The sequence below is a fragment of the Chrysochloris asiatica genome, unplaced genomic scaffold (assembly GCF_000296735.1).
Source record: "Chrysochloris asiatica unplaced genomic scaffold, ChrAsi1.0 scaffold00066, whole genome shotgun sequence".
NCBI lineage: Eukaryota > Metazoa > Chordata > Mammalia > Afrosoricida > Chrysochloridae > Chrysochloris > Chrysochloris asiatica.
Window position 1 is genome coordinate 11,669,588 of NW_006408584.1, and position 18,948 is coordinate 11,688,535.

At 38.5% G+C, this 18,948-nt stretch overlaps 1 protein-coding gene across 1 annotated transcript in view; it reads left to right on the plus strand.

Annotated features, from left to right (window-relative positions):
* Positions 1-284: 284 nt before the first annotated feature.
* The window catches only part of DDX60 (DEAD (Asp-Glu-Ala-Asp) box polypeptide 60), a 204,479-nt gene continuing 185,815 nt past the window's right edge, over positions 285-18,948 (plus strand). Inside the window, exon 1 of the mRNA XM_006864550.1 lies at positions 285-384. Within this exon, the coding sequence (XP_006864612.1) occupies positions 285-384 (100 nt within the window). The remainder of the gene's footprint in view (positions 385-18,948) is intronic.

Below are 18,948 nucleotides of genomic sequence, written 5' to 3' on the forward strand. Positions count from 1 at the left end.
TCCTCTAACTAAGCCAAATTGGAATCTAAATGACAGGGCCTGCTGCAGCTAGAATACTGTAAAAGGTGCATTCTCAGAGGTCTGAAGGAGTTCTTAAACAAAAGAGCTTGAACATGGTACAGGCAGTTCAACTAAACTCCTTGACTGAATCTACCAAGTTTACTTAAGTACACAGACCTTGATCCAGAGATTCAGCAAATATCCAAATGGTTAACATAATTTTTATCTCCCAAAGCACCCTCGATATTAGAAAGAAAATGCAGAAATTTGACAGGGCAACTGGCATGAATCCATCCCAGCTGGTCAACATCACCTTCGAGGTATTTAACAGCCGAGAGCACAAGAATTCTCAGGCCATTACTGTCTTCCTAAAGACCACTAGAGGTAAATCTGTGAGGCTCCAGGGAGGACCCTTGAAAGGAAAGAGGGCCTTAAGCAAGGACCAATGTGCTTATTGCAAAAATCTGGACACTGGAAAAATGAATGTCTAAATCTCAGGGGAGGATCTGGCAGAAAAAGCCACCCTCCAACTCAACAGATGGTTGAACAAGCTTCGTTGTCTGCAGAAGACTGACAGTGCCGGAGGGGAGGGGGTCCAGTATGATCTGCCATAAACCTCTGTCATCCCTATTGCCTTCCCCTGCTCCCAGAAACCTCAGCAGAAAATAACAATGTGGGACAGACTGTGGATTTTGGTGGACACTAGGGCTAGTTATTCAGTGAATTATTCTGTTCAGTGATTGTGACCAAAATCTCAGGGAGGCCTGAGGACCAGTTCTTCCTGGAACCCCTAGACTGTTTCTTTGGGGAAAAGAAAATGACACACCATTTCCTACATATGCCTGACTGCCCAGTCCCTTTACTGGGCCAGGACCTGCTTCCAAAGTTGCATGTTCAAATAACCTTTTTTCCTGAAACCAAAAGTCTGTAGATGGAGATTCCTCATGAACATGCCTGGCATTTACTGATTCAAACTCTAGAAACCTGTCACATTGGTCTGAGGATATCGACAATCAGGTAAACCCCTCGTGTGGGCTAGCAGAACTCTGGAAATTGTCAAGAAGCATCCCCCGTTGAGGTCTGATTGAAGCCTTCAAGCTGACCATTCCACAGAAACCAATATCCTCTCATTAAAGAGGCTGATAAATTCCCTCTGGTCAGCTCATCACCATGAAGTCATCTTCTTGCTGCAACAGATGGAAACCTATGCTCAGGACAGGACAGATGAGGTGATAACTAGTTATTTTACTAGAAATCAGAATATTACCTTGAAAATTATGGGTCAACTAAACCCACCATCCTTCTCCTTGATGTGGCAACTGGAGGGCTGAACCATGATTGTATAGAAATCATTAACCAAGTATTTTCCAGCCAACCTGACCAGTTTGACCTGGTGAACTAGATGTTGTTCATGGATAGACGTAGTTACTGGAGAAAGGGACTCAGCCAACAGGGTGTGTGATAGTAGCCTTACAAGATCTAGTGGAGGCAGCAGACCTCCTGCTGGGGATCCCTGCTCAAAAGGCAGAATCAATTGCACTGAGGAGAACATTAGAAAGGTTGGCGAGAAAGACTGTGAATTTGTACCCAGAGATCTTGAGTTGGACAGAAGGATTTGAGAGAGAGGTTAAAGGATGAAAAGTGACACTGGAATTGGTCTGCTTCTGAGAAGTTAAAAGCTAGAAAGTGAATAGCAAGAGGATGGTTCTGATCCTATGAAAACTAGCCCCTACTCTTCTTAAATGAGTCCATGAAATGATCCACTATGGGAAAGAGGCCCTAGTTTAATTCACTAAACCCTGACTTACAGGCAAGAAATTTTCCACACACACACAAAATCATTCAGGATGTTAGCTATAACTGTTTTATGGGCCTCAAGAACAATCCCAAGACAGGCTGTCCTGCACCAATATCAAGGTAAACAACCCCTTGAAAATTGGCAGGTTGATTTCATGCAGATGTCCCCAAGCTGGGGAATTAAGTAGTTGCTGGTTTTGTTTTTGTAGACTAAGAGAATTTAAGAAGCAGTGAAAATCCTCTTGAAGGAGATTATCTCCCAAATTTGGACTTCCAAAAAGTTTCCAAAGTGATAATGGAGCAGCAGACACCTACAGATGAAATGGAGATTGAATTTAGCATGAAGATTTCCACTCCTGGACAGTGGGAGAAAATAAACTATACTCTAAAGAAACAAATGGCAAATCTGTCAGGAAGTTTATCTACATTGGGACCAGGTGTTGCCTTAGCCCTTTTCTGAATTCAGGTAGCCCCCAGAAATGGGCTTAAATTGAGCCCTTGCTCTGGTAGCGTAGTGGTTACGAATCGGGCTGCAAACCTTAAGGTCAGCGGTTTGAAACTACCAGCCGCTCCGCGGGAGAAAGATGAGGCTTTCTACTCCCGTAAAGATTTACACCCTCGGAAACCCTGTACAGGGTCGCTATGGGTCGGACCCGACTCGATGGCACTTAACAACAACAACAACAAACCTCCCAGGCAGTTTTTCTCAACCCTCTACCTGCCCGCAACCAAGATTTGAAGGTGCAGTGGTGTACATAACACCTCCAACACACACTTTCCATTTTTCTTAAAATTTGCTCTTCCCAGGTCTACTTCCTCCCCTACAGGTAACCTGTACCTCTTGCAGTCTGGAGATCATGTCCTGATCAAAATGTAGAAAAATTGACCCGACTCCCAGTTAGAAGAGAAGTGGAGCTGACCTTGGGAGATCCTGCTGATGACCCCCACTGCTCTCAGAGTCCTGGGCCTCAAGACCTAGACTCACCACACCAGTCAAGTGAGGTCCTGGAGAACAATGGGCCATGAATTCTTCCTCAGGTCTCAAGCTATTACTAAGGCAGTGTTAATCTTCTCTCTCCTGATAATGGTTTGGACATTCAAATGAAAATGTTAGAATATATTTAGCAAAGCATGTAATGAATGTGTCTGATTTCTGTTTAAAGGGAGATTTTATATGGAACAAACCTTTACCTTCTGCCTTACTGGGGTTAGTACTTCTATAACACAGCTCCAGCAGGGTGTGTCCTTCATATATAAAGATAATTTAAGTGGACTTCATCTATAATGACCTCTGGAGATTAGTCCAGGACACTACTGAGGAGTACCGAGAAATGTTTTCCATTATCCTAAGAACAGTAATAACACCTAGCACCCATTGTTGGATTTATTTTGATGGTGGCTTGAAAGACAAGAGTTCTGGTTTCCCACAAAACAAGCTGAAATAGCCACTCCTCCAAGTGCAGGTCCCCTCAATGAGTGAACGTAACCAATTCATCTCTGAATTATAGCAAGAAGTCCAATGCATCCACAGCAAAATTACCAGCAGGGTGGATCCTCATCTGTGGAATTAAGGTCTTCTCCTACATCCCCACTAACTCTACAATGAGAAGGGAGGTGGGGTCTGCGCTTTTGGAAGACCCATCACCTTCCTACCCTAGAGACAAGACCTGACTGATAGACTTTTATCACCAAGTCACCTGGGAGTCCACTTGAGTTCCATATGGATCTACATCTGCTCAGTCCAGCTGAACATGTGACCCTATCCCATTTTATATATAATGCCTTCTATCGTCATGTCCCTAAGTATAGAAATCAATAGACTTACCTGTATAATAGTTGTTGTTGTTGTTAGGTGCCATTGAGTCAGTACCAACTTATAACTACCTTATGCACAGCAGAACGAAACATCGCCCGATCCTGGGCCAACCACACTACTGTTGCCATGCTTGAGTCCATCAATGCTGCCACTTGGCAATCCATCTCATTGGTAATGACCCTTAATGCCATCTCCCAGACTATCATTGCCCTAAGTGTAGAACTGAAACAAGTCAGGGAAGCAGTATAGAAAAACAAAGTTACTATAGATTATTTGCTCCTATGACATAATCTTGTTGTTAAAATAGATTAAGTGTACGTCCAAATGTAACATACCTTGTATAATGTGCCTGCTCGTCATAATGGACAGGATGGTCTTGAGAAACTATTCTCTCTGTCCTCCAGACTGCTGGCTTTCTGTTGATAACGCTTGGATTGGATCTCTCCCCCATCTCTGTGAGTGACTACAGTGACAGGAAGCAAGCCCTTGTTTCAGTTTGGCAACAACTCCATACAATAAGTGCTGGACTTGGAACTGCAAGTTCTGTGATTTGAGCCCACTAGCCACTCCACACTAGAAAGAAGAAGCTGTCTGCTTCTGTGAAGATTTCAAGCCTTGGAAACCCTATGTTGTTGCTGTTGCGTGCCGTCAAGTCAGTTGTGACCCACAGCAACCCTGTATAGGGTTGCAGAGGAGAAGCTGGTGAATTTGAACCACCAACCTTGCAGTTCAAAGCAACTTTACAGTCTAGTGCATTAACCCACAGTGCCACACCAGGATTACTAGAAACTCTATGTTGTTGTTAAGTGCTGTCAAATCGACTCCGACCCATAGCAACCCTGAATAGAGTTTCTGAGGAGCAGCTGGTGAGATTGAACTGCTAACCTTGCAGTTCAAAATGGCTTTGCAGACTGGTGCATTAACCTTCAGTGCCACACCAGGACTCCATATAAAGGGTTGCTAAGAATCAGGACTGACTCAATGGCACTTAACAACAGCATACTTTCTTACTCTTTGACGCAAGTCAACAAGTAGGGAACTAGCTCTTGGATAAGATTTAGTTATGGAGACAGACTCTCAGATATCCTCTATGCATGATCAGATTATCTACTGGCATGGATGTTGCTAAATAATAACTCTGCAGAAGATGTAACCTAATCTCCACAGGGGTATGTTCTTTCTTTTAACTTCTACTTAAAATTTAAAGCAGAATGAATGTTTAATTGAAGACAAAACATTGACATGAAGTCAAAATATTGACTCAACCCAAATCAGATTATAGATACATGATCATGATAGAATTGAATTGTGTTTAAATATTTTTCATATAATTAGTGTTTGTTGTTGTTGTTGTTAAGTGCCGTCGAGTCGGTTCCGACCCATAGCGACCCTGTATAGGGTTTCCGAGGGTTTAGTTGTCTAAAATATAAATATTTTCAGGTTTTCACTATATAGCACATACTTTTAGATAAATGTAGAGCATTTGATGATGTGATAAAGATTTCTGATTTAACTGTATTTGTCTAGACAGAAGCAACCTAACATATGGGAATGCTGGGTAATTGTTCAGAGATGTAGATTCAAGGTATAAGTTTCCAGAAAGGCCAGCCACCTAATCGTCAAGAAATAAACAAGCAAAGAAACAACTGCATTAAAAAGAAAGAGCATTTTATTCTTTACTCAGAGATAATGCCAAGTCATCATGGAAGAGTAAGAAAGTAATTTCATTTTCCATAAGGTCCATACTAAATTAACTATACTATATTTCTTCTGAGAAGAAAAAATGTTTAAGGATGTCATGAAAGAGGACTAGAATCTTAAAGAGAGGTTATTATTGTTGTTAAGTGCCATCAAATTGGTTCTGACTCATAGTGAACTGTGTAGGATTTCCGAGTAGTATACACTTTCTTATAGAGTGCTGGTGGTTTGTATCACCAACCTTGTGGTTAGCAGTCCAATGTTTATTCTATAGCACCACACCAGGGATCCTGAGAACACAAACCTTACTCAACAAGAATTGTTGTTGTTGTTAAGTGCCAATGAGTTGATTCTGACTCATAATGACCCTGTAAATGGTATCTGAGGAATGGCTGGTGAGTTTGAACAGCCAACCTAGCTATTCAAACTGACCTGGATGTCTAGTACTTTTGGTACAAAAGTAAAAACAGGAAATTCCATTTCAGGAGCTAGACTTATTATTATTAAGGTAAAAGAGGTGGTGTGGTTAACAGTTATACTTGAGAAAAGGGTACCATCATTTTTCAGATAACATTCCAACAGGGGGACTGAGCATTCACTTGTTCTGACTGATAGCAGCCCTGTATAAAGTTTCTGAGGAGCAGCTGATGAGTTTGAACAGCTGACCTTGTGGTTTAAACTAATGTTGTAGTCCAGTGCTTAACCGATAGTGCCACACCAGAACCCCTCCTGGTGATTGCTAAATAGCCTTGAAATGTCTAGGGGACAGATCTACCCTGTGTACATGGGATCTCCAAGAATTGGAATTCCTTTGATGTCAACTTTATTTACACCAAATAATCCTCAAAATATCCAGGAATTAAAGAAAAATATTAGGAAAAAATAAAGGAAATAGATGGTGCAAGAAATTTCAAAATATGAATGGGATTTTCAGTCTCTGAAGTCTGGGTGTGGAGCTGTCTGATAAACCACTGGACTGCAAGGTTAATCTGAACCACAAAGTCCGTAGTTCAAACTCACCAGCTGCTCCTCAGAAACCCTATACAGGGTCACTATGAGTCAGAAATGACTCCACAGCACTTAACAACAACAGCAACAAGGATTCCTGGTACACACTCTAGGATCAGCACTGGACCAGAAACAACAAGACTGGCAGTTCAAATCTATCAACTGTTCCTCAGAAATCCTCTACAGGGTCACTATGAGTCAGAGTCAACTCAACAACACTTAAAAACAGCAACAGTAACAAGGATCTAGAATTTGAACAACTTGGAATTTCTCAACAAAATACAAGAAATGACATTAAGATGGTTAAGTCATACAACACTGGCTTGTGAGAAAATAATAAAGCAAGTAAGCCACATGACATAAAGCAACTTAAGGAGCAACTCTTAAAACTAAAAAGAAAAAGGTAACTTTATGCCATGTAGAAAGTGTTTTTAAAAAAAAACACAAATTAGAATTTGCTCATAAATGAAAATGCAGCATTTTTCATTAACTCATGTTCATCTTTCAATGATAAAGATACAAAGTATATCAGAATGGTGATTATGTGCCGTGGAGTCGGTTCCGACTCATATCAACCCTGTACAGGGTTTCCGAGGCTGTAAATCTTTATGGGAACAGAAAGTCTCATCTTTCTCTCGCGGAACAGCTGGTAGTTTTGAACTGCTGACCTTGTGGTTCCCAGCCCAATGCATGACCACTACTCTCCCAGAGCTCCTGTTGTAATATACAGAAGCCAGATAGACTGAGTCTTGAACAAAAACAACAGATTCACATGGTATATGGATTAAAGCAAGAGTTCCAGGAGCTGTTACTACGTACAAAAAAATGAAGAAGGCCATTCAAAATGTTGTTGTTGTTATGTGCCGTCGAGTCGGTTCTGACCCATAGTGACCCTGAACAGGGTTTTCGAGGCTGTAAATCTTTACGGGAGCAGAAAGCCTCATCTTTCTCCTGTGGAGCAGCTGGTAGTTTCGAATTGCTGACCTTGCGGTTCGCAGCCTGATTCGTAATCACTACACTCATGTATAAAAGGACACACGATATATTTCTTGCCACAGTCACAGAAACTCTCTGAACTTTAATTAAAACAGAGTAGAAAAGTTAACCTATTAACTGCACTTTTCTTATTAGATGCTGAATATACCAAGCACCTTGCTTGCTACTTAGGTTCTTAACTATTGCCACTTGCTCTGCCTAGAACTGCTCCCCTAACTTTCCATTTTTGACTCTTTCTCATCTCTGCTAACCTCGTGTCTGTCCAACCAGTACTGTGCTCCGTAGGTTTTTCAGTGGCTGATTATTCTTGAGGAGATTGCCTGGTCTTTCTTCTAAGCTGTCTCACGGCAGATTCAAACCTCAAACTTGCTTAAACTACTTAAAGGTGTTTCTAAGTCATGCTTTATTAAATAACCATACATATTACTCCCTATCATAAGTGTAGGGACATTTGTCTGTCTAATTCACTGATGTTTCTACAATACCTACAACAATATTTAGCACACAATAGATTCACAATAAATATGCATTCCATAAATGAAAGATTAAATGAGTGAATGAACTATCACAGGAATTTTCCCCAAATAGGGAAGAATAGTTTTCCCTACACACCTCTCAACAAAGACACCATAGTATCAGCACTGTATTGAGAACCACAAAGTCGGCAGCTCAAACCCACCAGCTGCGTCTTGGAAACCCTATACAAGGTTGCTATGAGTCAGAATGCATACAATCTAAATCATAGGCATTAGTGAGCTGAAATAAAGTGAAATAAAAGCCTCCTTTATTGCAAGCCATCTCATGCCTAATAATCTTCAGATCTATTTACAGCTGGATGAGTGTCTCCACACATTGAATGTTCATATTTTCAAGTGTTCATATTCTTTGATTTGGAGTCCTAATGTGTTGGACTGCAAGGTTGGTTTGAAATGCAAGGTTGGTAGCTTAGGCTCATTAGTTGCTCTTCAAGAAACCCTATGCAGGGTCGCTATGATTTGGAACTGACTCAATGGCATTTAACAACAACAACATTCTTTGATTTACTTGATCATGGTATTTACTCTGGGACATATATGAAATCATGTTCATCTTTATATTATTGGAAATAACCAAAATTCAAAATTTATGGAGTGGTTAAGTAAACTTGTGGAATGATTAAAATAGAAAGTGATGTTTATGAAGTATTTATAATTATGTTGGGAAAAAAACCTCAATATATAATACCAATGAGAACAAGAAGAAAACCATTTGTACACAAAATAATGAATGTATTTTTATAAAAGGTAAACATTTTTTATTGTATTTTATTTTTTTTTGAAAAAGTTTTACATATATTCAATGTATGCTTTTTAAGAAAAGAACATTAAAGTTCCCAAGAAGGATGTGATAAATGTACAGTTCCTTCCATTCATACATAAGAATAAAGTTTTCCTCTCCCAGTGTATCTATCCATGCACATATTCCTAGATCAGTGTTATATCAGGATTGAGCATATAGTCATATTTATATCTATTCCCTTTAACTCTTGCACTCCTCCCAGTGCCTTAACCTATCTTCATCATTCTTCTTCCAACCTTCTTCTTATATATTTATTATCCTCCCTGTCACCCAAGTGTCTACGCTCTAACCAATGAATTATTCTCCTTATCTCCCATCCCTGTTAAGCATCAAAAAATGTTTATTTTAGCATGAAAACCTTTATTTTGACTTTTTTTACAGTAGTGATCGCAGGCAATATTTGTCCTTTCACGATTGACTAATTTCACTCAGCATAATGTCCTCCTGGCTATTCCATGTTACTAGGTGTTTTGCAAATTCATGTTACTCTTCAATGTTGTCTAGTATTTCAGTGTATGTAAAAATAATACACATCTGTCAACTTGTCATACTGTGGTGGCTTATGAGTTGCTGTGATTCTGGAAGCTATGCCACCAGTATTTTAAATATCAGCAGGGTCACCCATGGTCGACAGGTTTCAGATGAGCTTTCAGACGAAGACAGACAAGGAAGAAGGAGTGATGCACTACTTCCAAACTTTTAGTCACTGAAAATTTTATGAAGAGCAGAGAAACATTGTCAGATATAGTGCTGGAAAATGAGCCCCTCAGGTTGGAAGGCACTCAAAATGTGACTGGGGATGAGCTGCCTCCTCAAAGTAGAGTTGATTGTGATAATGTGAATGGAGCAAAGCTCATGAGAGAAAAGCCTGTGGGACCTACATTTGCTGATGGAGCACAACTCAAAATTAAGAGAAACAGCTGTAAATATCCATTAATAACTGGAATATGGAATGTATGAAGTACGAATCTAGGAAAATTAGAAATTGTCAAAAATGAAATGAAACACATAAACATTGATATCTTAGGCATTAGTGAGCTGAAATGAACTGGTATTGGCCATTTTGAATGTGACAACCACATACATGGTTTACTATGCCAGAAATGACAAATTGAAGAGGAATGGTGTTGCATTCATCATCAAAAAGAAAATATCCTGATCAGTCATGAGGTACAATGCTGTCTGTGATAGGATAATATCCATTTGGCTACAGGAAAGCCCAGTTAATACCACTATTATTCAAATTTATGCACCAACCACTAAAGCCAGTGAGGATGAAATAGAAGAATTCTACCAACTTCATCTATTTGCAATTGATCAAATCTGCAAACAAGATGTATTGCTCATTACTGGTGATTGGAATGCAAAGGTTGGGAGCAAAGAGGAAGGATCAGTAGTTGGGAAATATGGCCTTGGTGATAGAAATGATGCTGGAGATCTCATGATAGATTTTTGCAAAATCAATGAGTTGTTCATTAAAAATACCTTCTTTAGACAACATAAGAGACGACTATACACATGGACCTCACCAGATGGAATACTTAGAAATCAAATTGACTACATCTGTGGAAAGAGACAAAGGAAAAGCTCCATATCATCAGTGAAAACAAGGCCAGGGGCAGATTGTGAAACAGACCATCAATTGCTCATAAGTAAACTCAAACTGAAGCTGAAGAAAATGAAAACAAGTCCATGAGAACCAAAATATGACCTTGACTATATCTCACCTGAATTTAGAGATTATCTGAAGAACAGATTTGATACATTAAATACTAAAGACTGAAGACCAGAAGAGTTGTGGGATGACATCAAGAACACCAAACAGGAAGAAAGCAAAAAGACATTGATAAGACAAGGAATAAGAAAAAGATCAAAATGGATGTCAGAAAAGACACCGAAATTTACTCTCCAGCATAGAGATGCTGAAGCAAATGGAAGAAATGAGGAGGTACAAAAGCTGAACAGAAAATTTTAAAGATCAGCTCGAGAAGATAAAGCCCAATTTTACAAGAAAATGTGCAAAGATCTGGATTCAGAAAACCAAAAATGCAGAATACACTCAGCATTTATCAAGCTGGGGGAACTGAAGAAAATATTCAAGTCTCGACTCTCATTGTTGAAGGATTCTCTGGGCAAATTACTGAATGATGCAGTAAGCATTAAAAAGAAGATTGGAGGAATACACAGATTCGCTGTATCAAAAGGAAATGGTTGATGTTCAATCTTCTCAAGAGGTAGCACATGATCAAGAGCCAATGATACTGAAAGAAGAAGTCTAAGGTGCATTGAAGGAATTGACAAAGAACAATGCACCAGCAATTGATGGAATAAAAATTGAAATCTTTCAAGAAAGTGAGGCGGCACAGGAGGCACTCACTTATCTCTGCCAAGAAATTTGGAAGACAACTATCTGGCCGACTGATTGGAAGAGATCCATATCTGTGCCCATTCCCAAGAGCAATGACCCAATGGAATGTGGACAATATCTTTGATGACGCATCCGACAAGTGACTATACTCCGCTACCCGCATAGAAAGATTAAACCCGAGTAGGGGAGATGGGAGATTAGAAAAAACAGGAAGGACACAAGACACAAAATGAAAATAGTAAAGTTGGGACCAGGTGGGACACAGCACTCTGACAGAGATACTGCGACACCAACCTAGGTTCAGCACATTTATTATATACACAAATCAAAGGCGAGTGCTGGGGTCAGGGAAAAGAGTGCAAAAATCATTTGGTGTATTGGTGTAAGCTGTAAGGGGGACTTTATCAGAAGAATATAGTTGCTAGGGAAACAGAGATAAGGCAGTTAGATGTTTTTGCAGACTAAGCTGAAGGCCATGGCTGCATACAAGGAAAGACTGCAAATTCCTTGTTCCCTGAGGCAGGCTTTGCAAGTTCCTCAGAGGGCAGCCTGACTTGGGAGCAGCCTGATTTTCTGTGCCACAACTGGTTAGTTTCAATCCTTTGGTTAAACTGCCCCCAAGTCTGAGACCTTCAGTTTAGTTGCTCCCAACATCTCCCACCTTATTATTTTTTAAAAATGAAGGCGATGAATGGTTAGTTGGAGCTGGAAGAGCTTGTGTCAGAGGACACTGTAGAAGACTGTAAAAATAAGCAACAAGATTAACATAAAGACAATAATACAAAAAAGGATTCATGCCTTATGTTAAAAGGATTAAATCCATTAAGTAGATCCAACACTGTCTTGGTCACATCATTGGGGGCCAGGACCTCATTTCTACTATTTTGTATAGCCATAATCTGTTTATGAAGCTCTCTTAAATCCAAATTTATATTTGCATGATGTCAAATACCTTGATGGTGACTTGAAAATTTATTTCACTTCCAAACAGAAATGTTATATGGCCATGCCATTACACAGATATGAGACAATAAGGCATGACATTGAATATCTTGTCTGTATATAAGGGTCTTGACCTGATTTCCTAGGCCAATTAGGGTGGCCTTTAGTGCATTTAATTTTATTTCCAAGTTGTCAGCTATATGACGTCCAATGCTTTGATATCCTATGCAAGTAAAGTTTTAGTAAAGGTAATACAGAAACAACTGCAGGCATATATTGACAGGGAACTTCCAGAGGTTCAAGGTGGATTCAGAAGAGAATGTGGAATGAGGGATATCATTGCTGATGTCTGATGGATCTTGGCTGAATACAGAGAATATCAGAAAGATGTTTACCTATACTTTATTGACTACTCAAAGGCTTTCAATTGTGTGGATCATGATAAGCTATGGACAACATTGTGAAGTATGAGTATTCCAGAACACATAATTGTGCTCATGAGGAATCTGTACATGGACCAAGAGGCAGCTGTCCAAGTAGAACATGGAAACACTGAATGTTTTAAAATTAAGACAAGTGTGTGACAGGGTTGTATTCTTTCATCCTACTTATTCAGCCTGTATGCTAAGCAAATAATCAGAGAATCTGGGGTATATGAAGAAAAACGTGGCATCAGGATTGGAGGAAGACTCATTAACAACCTGCGATATGCAGATGATAAAACCTTGCTTGCTGAAAGTGAAGAGGACTTAAAACATTTACTGATGAAGATCAAAGAGCACAGCCTTCAGTATGGATTACATCTCAACGTAAAGAAAACAAAAATCCTCACCACTGGACCAATAGACATCATTCCTATCAATGGAGAAAAGATTAAAGTTGTCAAGGACTTCATTCCTCTTGGATCAACTATCAACACTCACAGAAGCAACAGTCAAGAAATCAAACGACGTATTGCATTGGGCAAATCTGCTGCAAAAGACTTTTTTAAAGTGTTGAAGAGCAAAGATGTCAGCATGAAGACTAAGGTGTGCCTGACCCAAGCCATGGTATTTTCAGTTATCTCATTTGCATACAAAAGCTGGACAGGGAATAAGGAAGACCGTAGAAGAATTGATGCTTTTGTGTTATGGTGTTGTAAGAGAATATTGAAAGTGCTATGGGCTGCCCAAAGAATCAACAGATCTGTGTTGGACAAAGTGCAGCCAGAGTGTTCCTTGGAGGCCAAGATGGCCAAACTTCATCTCTCATACTTCATACATATTGTCAGGAGAGACCAGTTGCTGTAGATGGATATCATATTTGGTAAGGTGAAGGGTCAGAAAAAAAGGGAGATGGTTGGGCAAAGTGGCAGCATCAATGGATTCAAGCATGGCAACAATAATGAGTTTGCCCCAGAATTGGGCAGTGTTTTGTTCTGCTGTGCATATGATCACTATGAGTCCGTTCTGACTCAATGGTACCTAACCACAACAACAACAATTTGGCAAAGTTTGTTTATTCATTCTTCTGTTGATGGGCATTTAGGCTATCTTCATCTTTTTATCTCTCTCTTTTTTTTTAATTGGATAATGTTGAAATGACCATGTTTTTTTTTTTTTTTTTTTTTATTTCTGTAATGGTTGGCTCTTATTCTTGAGGACAGTTGCCATATGTATATCTATTGTATTCTATTGGGTAATATGTGTTTCTATTTCCAACTTTTTGAGAAAACACCATACAGTGTCCCACAGTGGTTGCACCATTTTACAGTCCAACCAACCATGTAGGAGGACCCCAGTCTCTTTACACCCTCACCAGAAATTGTTTTCTGTTTTATTAAACTTTGCTATTAATACTGGAGTAAGAAAAGGTAAACATCTTTCTATTGTTAATAGATGAAGGTTAAAAACCAAGCCATAAGAAAAACCTCCCCTTGACAACAACAAAATGTCCTGGCCCAAACAACTATACTCAACAATTCTACCAAATAGTCAGAGAAAAGCTGGAACCAATTCTACTCAAACTATCACAGAACATCCCTGATACCAAAGCCAGGAAAAGACAGCAATAACAAAGAATATCACTGACCAATATTTCTCATTAACATAAACCAAAAATCTTCAACAAAGTCCTAGCAATAGAATCTAACAGTTTATCAAATAATAATAATGATAATAATACTAGTAATAATAACACATCATGATCAAGTGTTAATCATAGCAGATATGCAAGTTCAACATTAAAAATCAATGTAATCTACAACATAAATAAAACAAAACAAAAGAACCGCATTATCTTATCAATTGATATAGAAAAGAAATTTGATAAAATCCAATGTCCATTCCCAATAAAAATTACCAACAAAATAGGAATAGAAGGAAAATTCCTCAAGATCATAAAGGGGATCACTATAAAAAAAAAAAAGAAGACCCCCAATGAGATGGCAGCAACAATGGGCTCAAGCATAACAGCAATTAATGAAGATGGCAGAGGACTATGCAGTGTTTTGTTCTGCTTTGCATAGGGTCACTATGAGTTGGAACAATGTTGATGGCACCTAAAACAAAAATAAATATAAAACCAATGGGTAGCATTATTCTCTGCGGAGAGAGATTGAAAGCATTCCTCTCATAAATGAGAAGCACACAAGGATATCACCACACCCACTCAACATTGTATTGGAAATCCTAGCCAGGGCAATAAGGTAAGAAAGGGAAATATATGACATCCAAATTGGCAAAGAAGAAGTAAAACTACTCTAATTTGCAGATGATCTGATCCCATCATAGAAATTCCCAGAGACTGAGCAAGGTAAGTACTGGAACTAATTGAAAGATTTAGCAAAGTGAGAGGGTATAAGATCAAAATACAGAAATCAGTCAAAATTCTTTACACCAACAAAGAGAAACTCAAAAAGGAAATAAAGGAAAAATACAATTTACAGTGGCTAACAAAAAGATAAAACATTTAAAAATAAATATAACCAGAGATATGAAAGACTTATATAAAGGGAATTTCAAAACAATACTACAAGAAAGTAAAAAAGACTTACATAAATAGAAGCGTATACCTGTGGCACTGTGATATAAGCACTGGACTACGAATCACAAGGTCAGCATTTCAAACCTACCAACTGCACCTCACTATGAGTCAGAACCAACTTAACTGCACTTAGCAACAACAATGCCCTACTCCTAGAAAGGAATACTTAACATTTTGAAAATGTCATACAACATGAAGTGATCTATAGATATAATGCAATCCTAATAGAGATTGCACCAATATTTTTAACAGGATGGAATAAATCACTAACTTAATATAAAAAGGAAACAAAGAGGAAGGATCAGTTGTTGGTCTTGGTGATAGAAATGATGATGGAGATCACATGACAGAATTCTGCAAATCCAAAGATCTGCTCATTTCAAATATAAAAAGGAAAGAGACCCCAAATGAGCACAACACTACTGATCAAGAACAAAGTAGGAGATCTCACACTTTCTGATTACAAAATCTACTATAGGACTATAGTACTTAAACCAGCTTGGGACTGGTACAATGGTAGCTACATAGACCAGTAGAAAAGCATTATGAACCCAGAAGTAAATACAGACAATGACAGCTGATCTTCACAATCAGTTGAAATTCTTTAAATGGGGAAAAGACAGCTGGCAAAATTTCATATCCATTTGCAGAAAAATAAAACAAGATCCATACTACATACCATATACAGAACTAATTCAAGAGGGATCAAAGACCTAAATATAAAACTTGAAGCTATAAAGATCATCAATGACAAGAGGACACTTCACTGTTAAAACCAAATCAACTGCCATTGAACCAGTCTGTTGTGACTCAAAGCAATCCTTTGAGGTTGTTGATATTTATGGGAACAAAAAGCCTTCTCTTTCTCCAGTGGAGTAGATACATAGACCAATAGAAAATCAATATGTTATTGTTGTTATGTGCCTTGGAGTCAGTTCCTACTCATAGCGACCCTATACAGGGTTTCTGAGGCTATAAATCTTTATGGGAGCAGAAAGCCCTCATCTTTCTTCTGAGGAACAGCTGGTAGTTTTGAACTGCTGACCCTGAGGATAGCAGCCTGATTCGTAACCACTACACTACCAGAGCTCTTTACTGGTGGGTTTGAATTGCTGACCTTGCAGTTTGCAGTGCAGTGCTTACCGTACAGCATCACTTGGCATCATTAGAAGGACGCTTGCTGTTGTAAAGTGCCATCAAGTTGGTTCTGACTCATAGCAACCCTGTATAGGGTTTCTGAGGAGAGGCTGGTAACTTGAACCACCAATCTTGCTGTTCAAACTGACCTTTACAGTCCAGTGCATTAACTTGCAGTGCTACTGCCATAAATAGAGTATCAAACATAACCAAATCCTGCTCCCCCCCCCCCAATGCACACAGGTATCATAAGATGAACTATAAAACTACCACCTTCCAAAAATTAAATACCTATATGCATCAAAAGACTTCTCAACAGATTAAAAATAGGGTCTACAGGATAGGAAAAAAATATTTGCAATGACACATCCAACAAGGGACTAACCTGAAAAAATATTAAATCTTCAACACTCAATAACAAAAAAGATAAGCAATCCAATTAAAAAATGAACAATATTTCACCAAAGAAGACATTCAGGCAGCCAACAAATACATTAAAAAATGTTCCTGATTATTAGCCACTAGAGATGCAAATCAAAACAACAATAAGATAAAACCTCACCCTAGTAATAATATTCCTAGGGTATGGAGAGATTTGAACTCTTATGCATTGCTGGTGGGATGGCAAAATAGTGCAATCACTGTGGAAAATAGTATAAAATGAAAATAGCATTTGATCTAGCAACCCAACTACTAGGTATGTTTTGTAAAGAAATAAAATGCAGGACACAAACAGATATATGTACATGAATGTTTATTTCAGCATTAGTTTTCACAATAGCAAAGAGATGGGAACAACCTAAGTATCCATTGACGGAAGAATGGATAAAAAAATATGGTACACATACACAATGGAATGCTATGAAACATAAAAGAATAAAGAGAATCTGATAAATGTCTAATAGAAGAGATGAGAACATTATGCTGAGTGAAATAAGTAAATCATAAAAGGACAAATATAGTATAAATCAGCCATTATAAAAATTCAACGAAAGGTTTACACACAGAAAAAACAATTGTTGGATGGTTTCCAAGAATGAGAAGGGAGGGGAGACGAAAATAACTAAATAGATAATATATATGAAATAAAAAGGAAATATACAATAAAGGGGTGATCAGCACAAAACCATAAAGAAAAGGAAGCATAGAGAAATGCATAAGAGTTATAGACAACAAAGGTAAATACTACTACAAATAGAATTGTGCATTATCAGTAATAGCAAACATTGATCTACAAATGGATAGGCACTCCACAGGAAAACAGGCAAAATGAACATGTATGATTAGACAAATGGAAGTATACTCACAACCACATATGTTGTTTGGTGCCATTGAGTATGTACCAACTCCTAGTGACACTATGCACAAAAAAACAAAACACTGCCCATTCCTGCATCAAAATCACAGTCATGGCTATGTCCTTTGAACCTACTGCTGCCTCCACTGTGCCAATCCATCTCATTGCGGGGGATTGGGGGGTGGGGGGGGTGGGTCTTCCTCTATTTCTCTGACCCTTCACTTTACCAAATATAATATCCTTCTCTAGGGACTGATTCCTCCTGATAATATGTCCAAAGTATGAGACTAGGTATGGACATCCTGGTTTCCAAGGAGCATTCTGGCTGTACGTCTTCTAACACAAATGTATTCTTTTGTCAGTCCATGGTACTTTTAATAATCTCCTCTAACTCCATAACTCAAATGCATCAGTTTTTCAATGGTTTTCCTTATTTATTGTCCAACTTTTCCATGATTATGTGTCAGGCACATCTTAGTCCTCAAACTGACATCTTTGTTCTTCAACCCTTTAAAGAGGTCTTCTGCATCAGATTTGCCTAATGTAATGCATTGTTTCATTTCTTGACTGCTGCTTCCATGAGTGTTGATGGTTGGTTGATCCCAGCAAAATGAAGTCTTTGATAACTTCAATCTTTTCTCCATTTATATGGATGTTGTTTATTGGTCCAATGGTGAAGATTTCTATTTCCTTTATATTGAGGTGTAGCTCATACCAACGGCTGTGGTTTTGATTTTCATCAGTAAGTATTTTAAGTCCTCTTCACTTTCAGCAAACAAAGTTGTATCATCTGCATATCACAGGTTGTTAATGAGTCTTCCTCTAATTCTGATGCCATGTTTATCTTCATATAATCCAACTTCTTGGATTAATTTCTCAGCATACAGATTGAATAAATATGGTGAAAGAATGCAACCCTTGCCTACACCTTTCCTAATTTTAAACCATTTGGTGTTCCCTTGTTCTGTTTGAACAACTGCTTCTTGGTCTATATGAAGGTTCTTCATGAACACAATGAAGTGTTCCAGAATATTCATTCTCTGTAATGTTGTCCATAGCTTGTCATGATCCACACAATCTAAAGCCTTCACATAGTCAATAAAGCACAGGTAAACATCTTTCTGGTATTCTGTGCTTTCTGCCAACTTCCATCTGACATTAGCAATGATATCCCTCATTCCACATCCTCATCTGAATCCACCTCAAACCTCTGGCAATTCTCTGTCAATGTATGTTTGCAGTCTTTTTTTAGATTATCTTTACTTGCATGAGATATTAATGATATTGTACAATGATTTCTGCATTCCATTGGGTCACCTCTCTTTGGAATGGGCACAAATATGGATCTCTTCCAGTCAATTGGCTAGGTAGTCCTCTTCCAAATTTATGAAATAGATGAGTGAGTGCCTCTAGTACACATACACAATGTTTGTGAGTGCCTCTAATACACATACTAATGCTTCACTAGTTTTTTGAAAGATTTCAATTTGTATTCCATCAAATCATGGTGCCTTGTTCTTTGCCAAT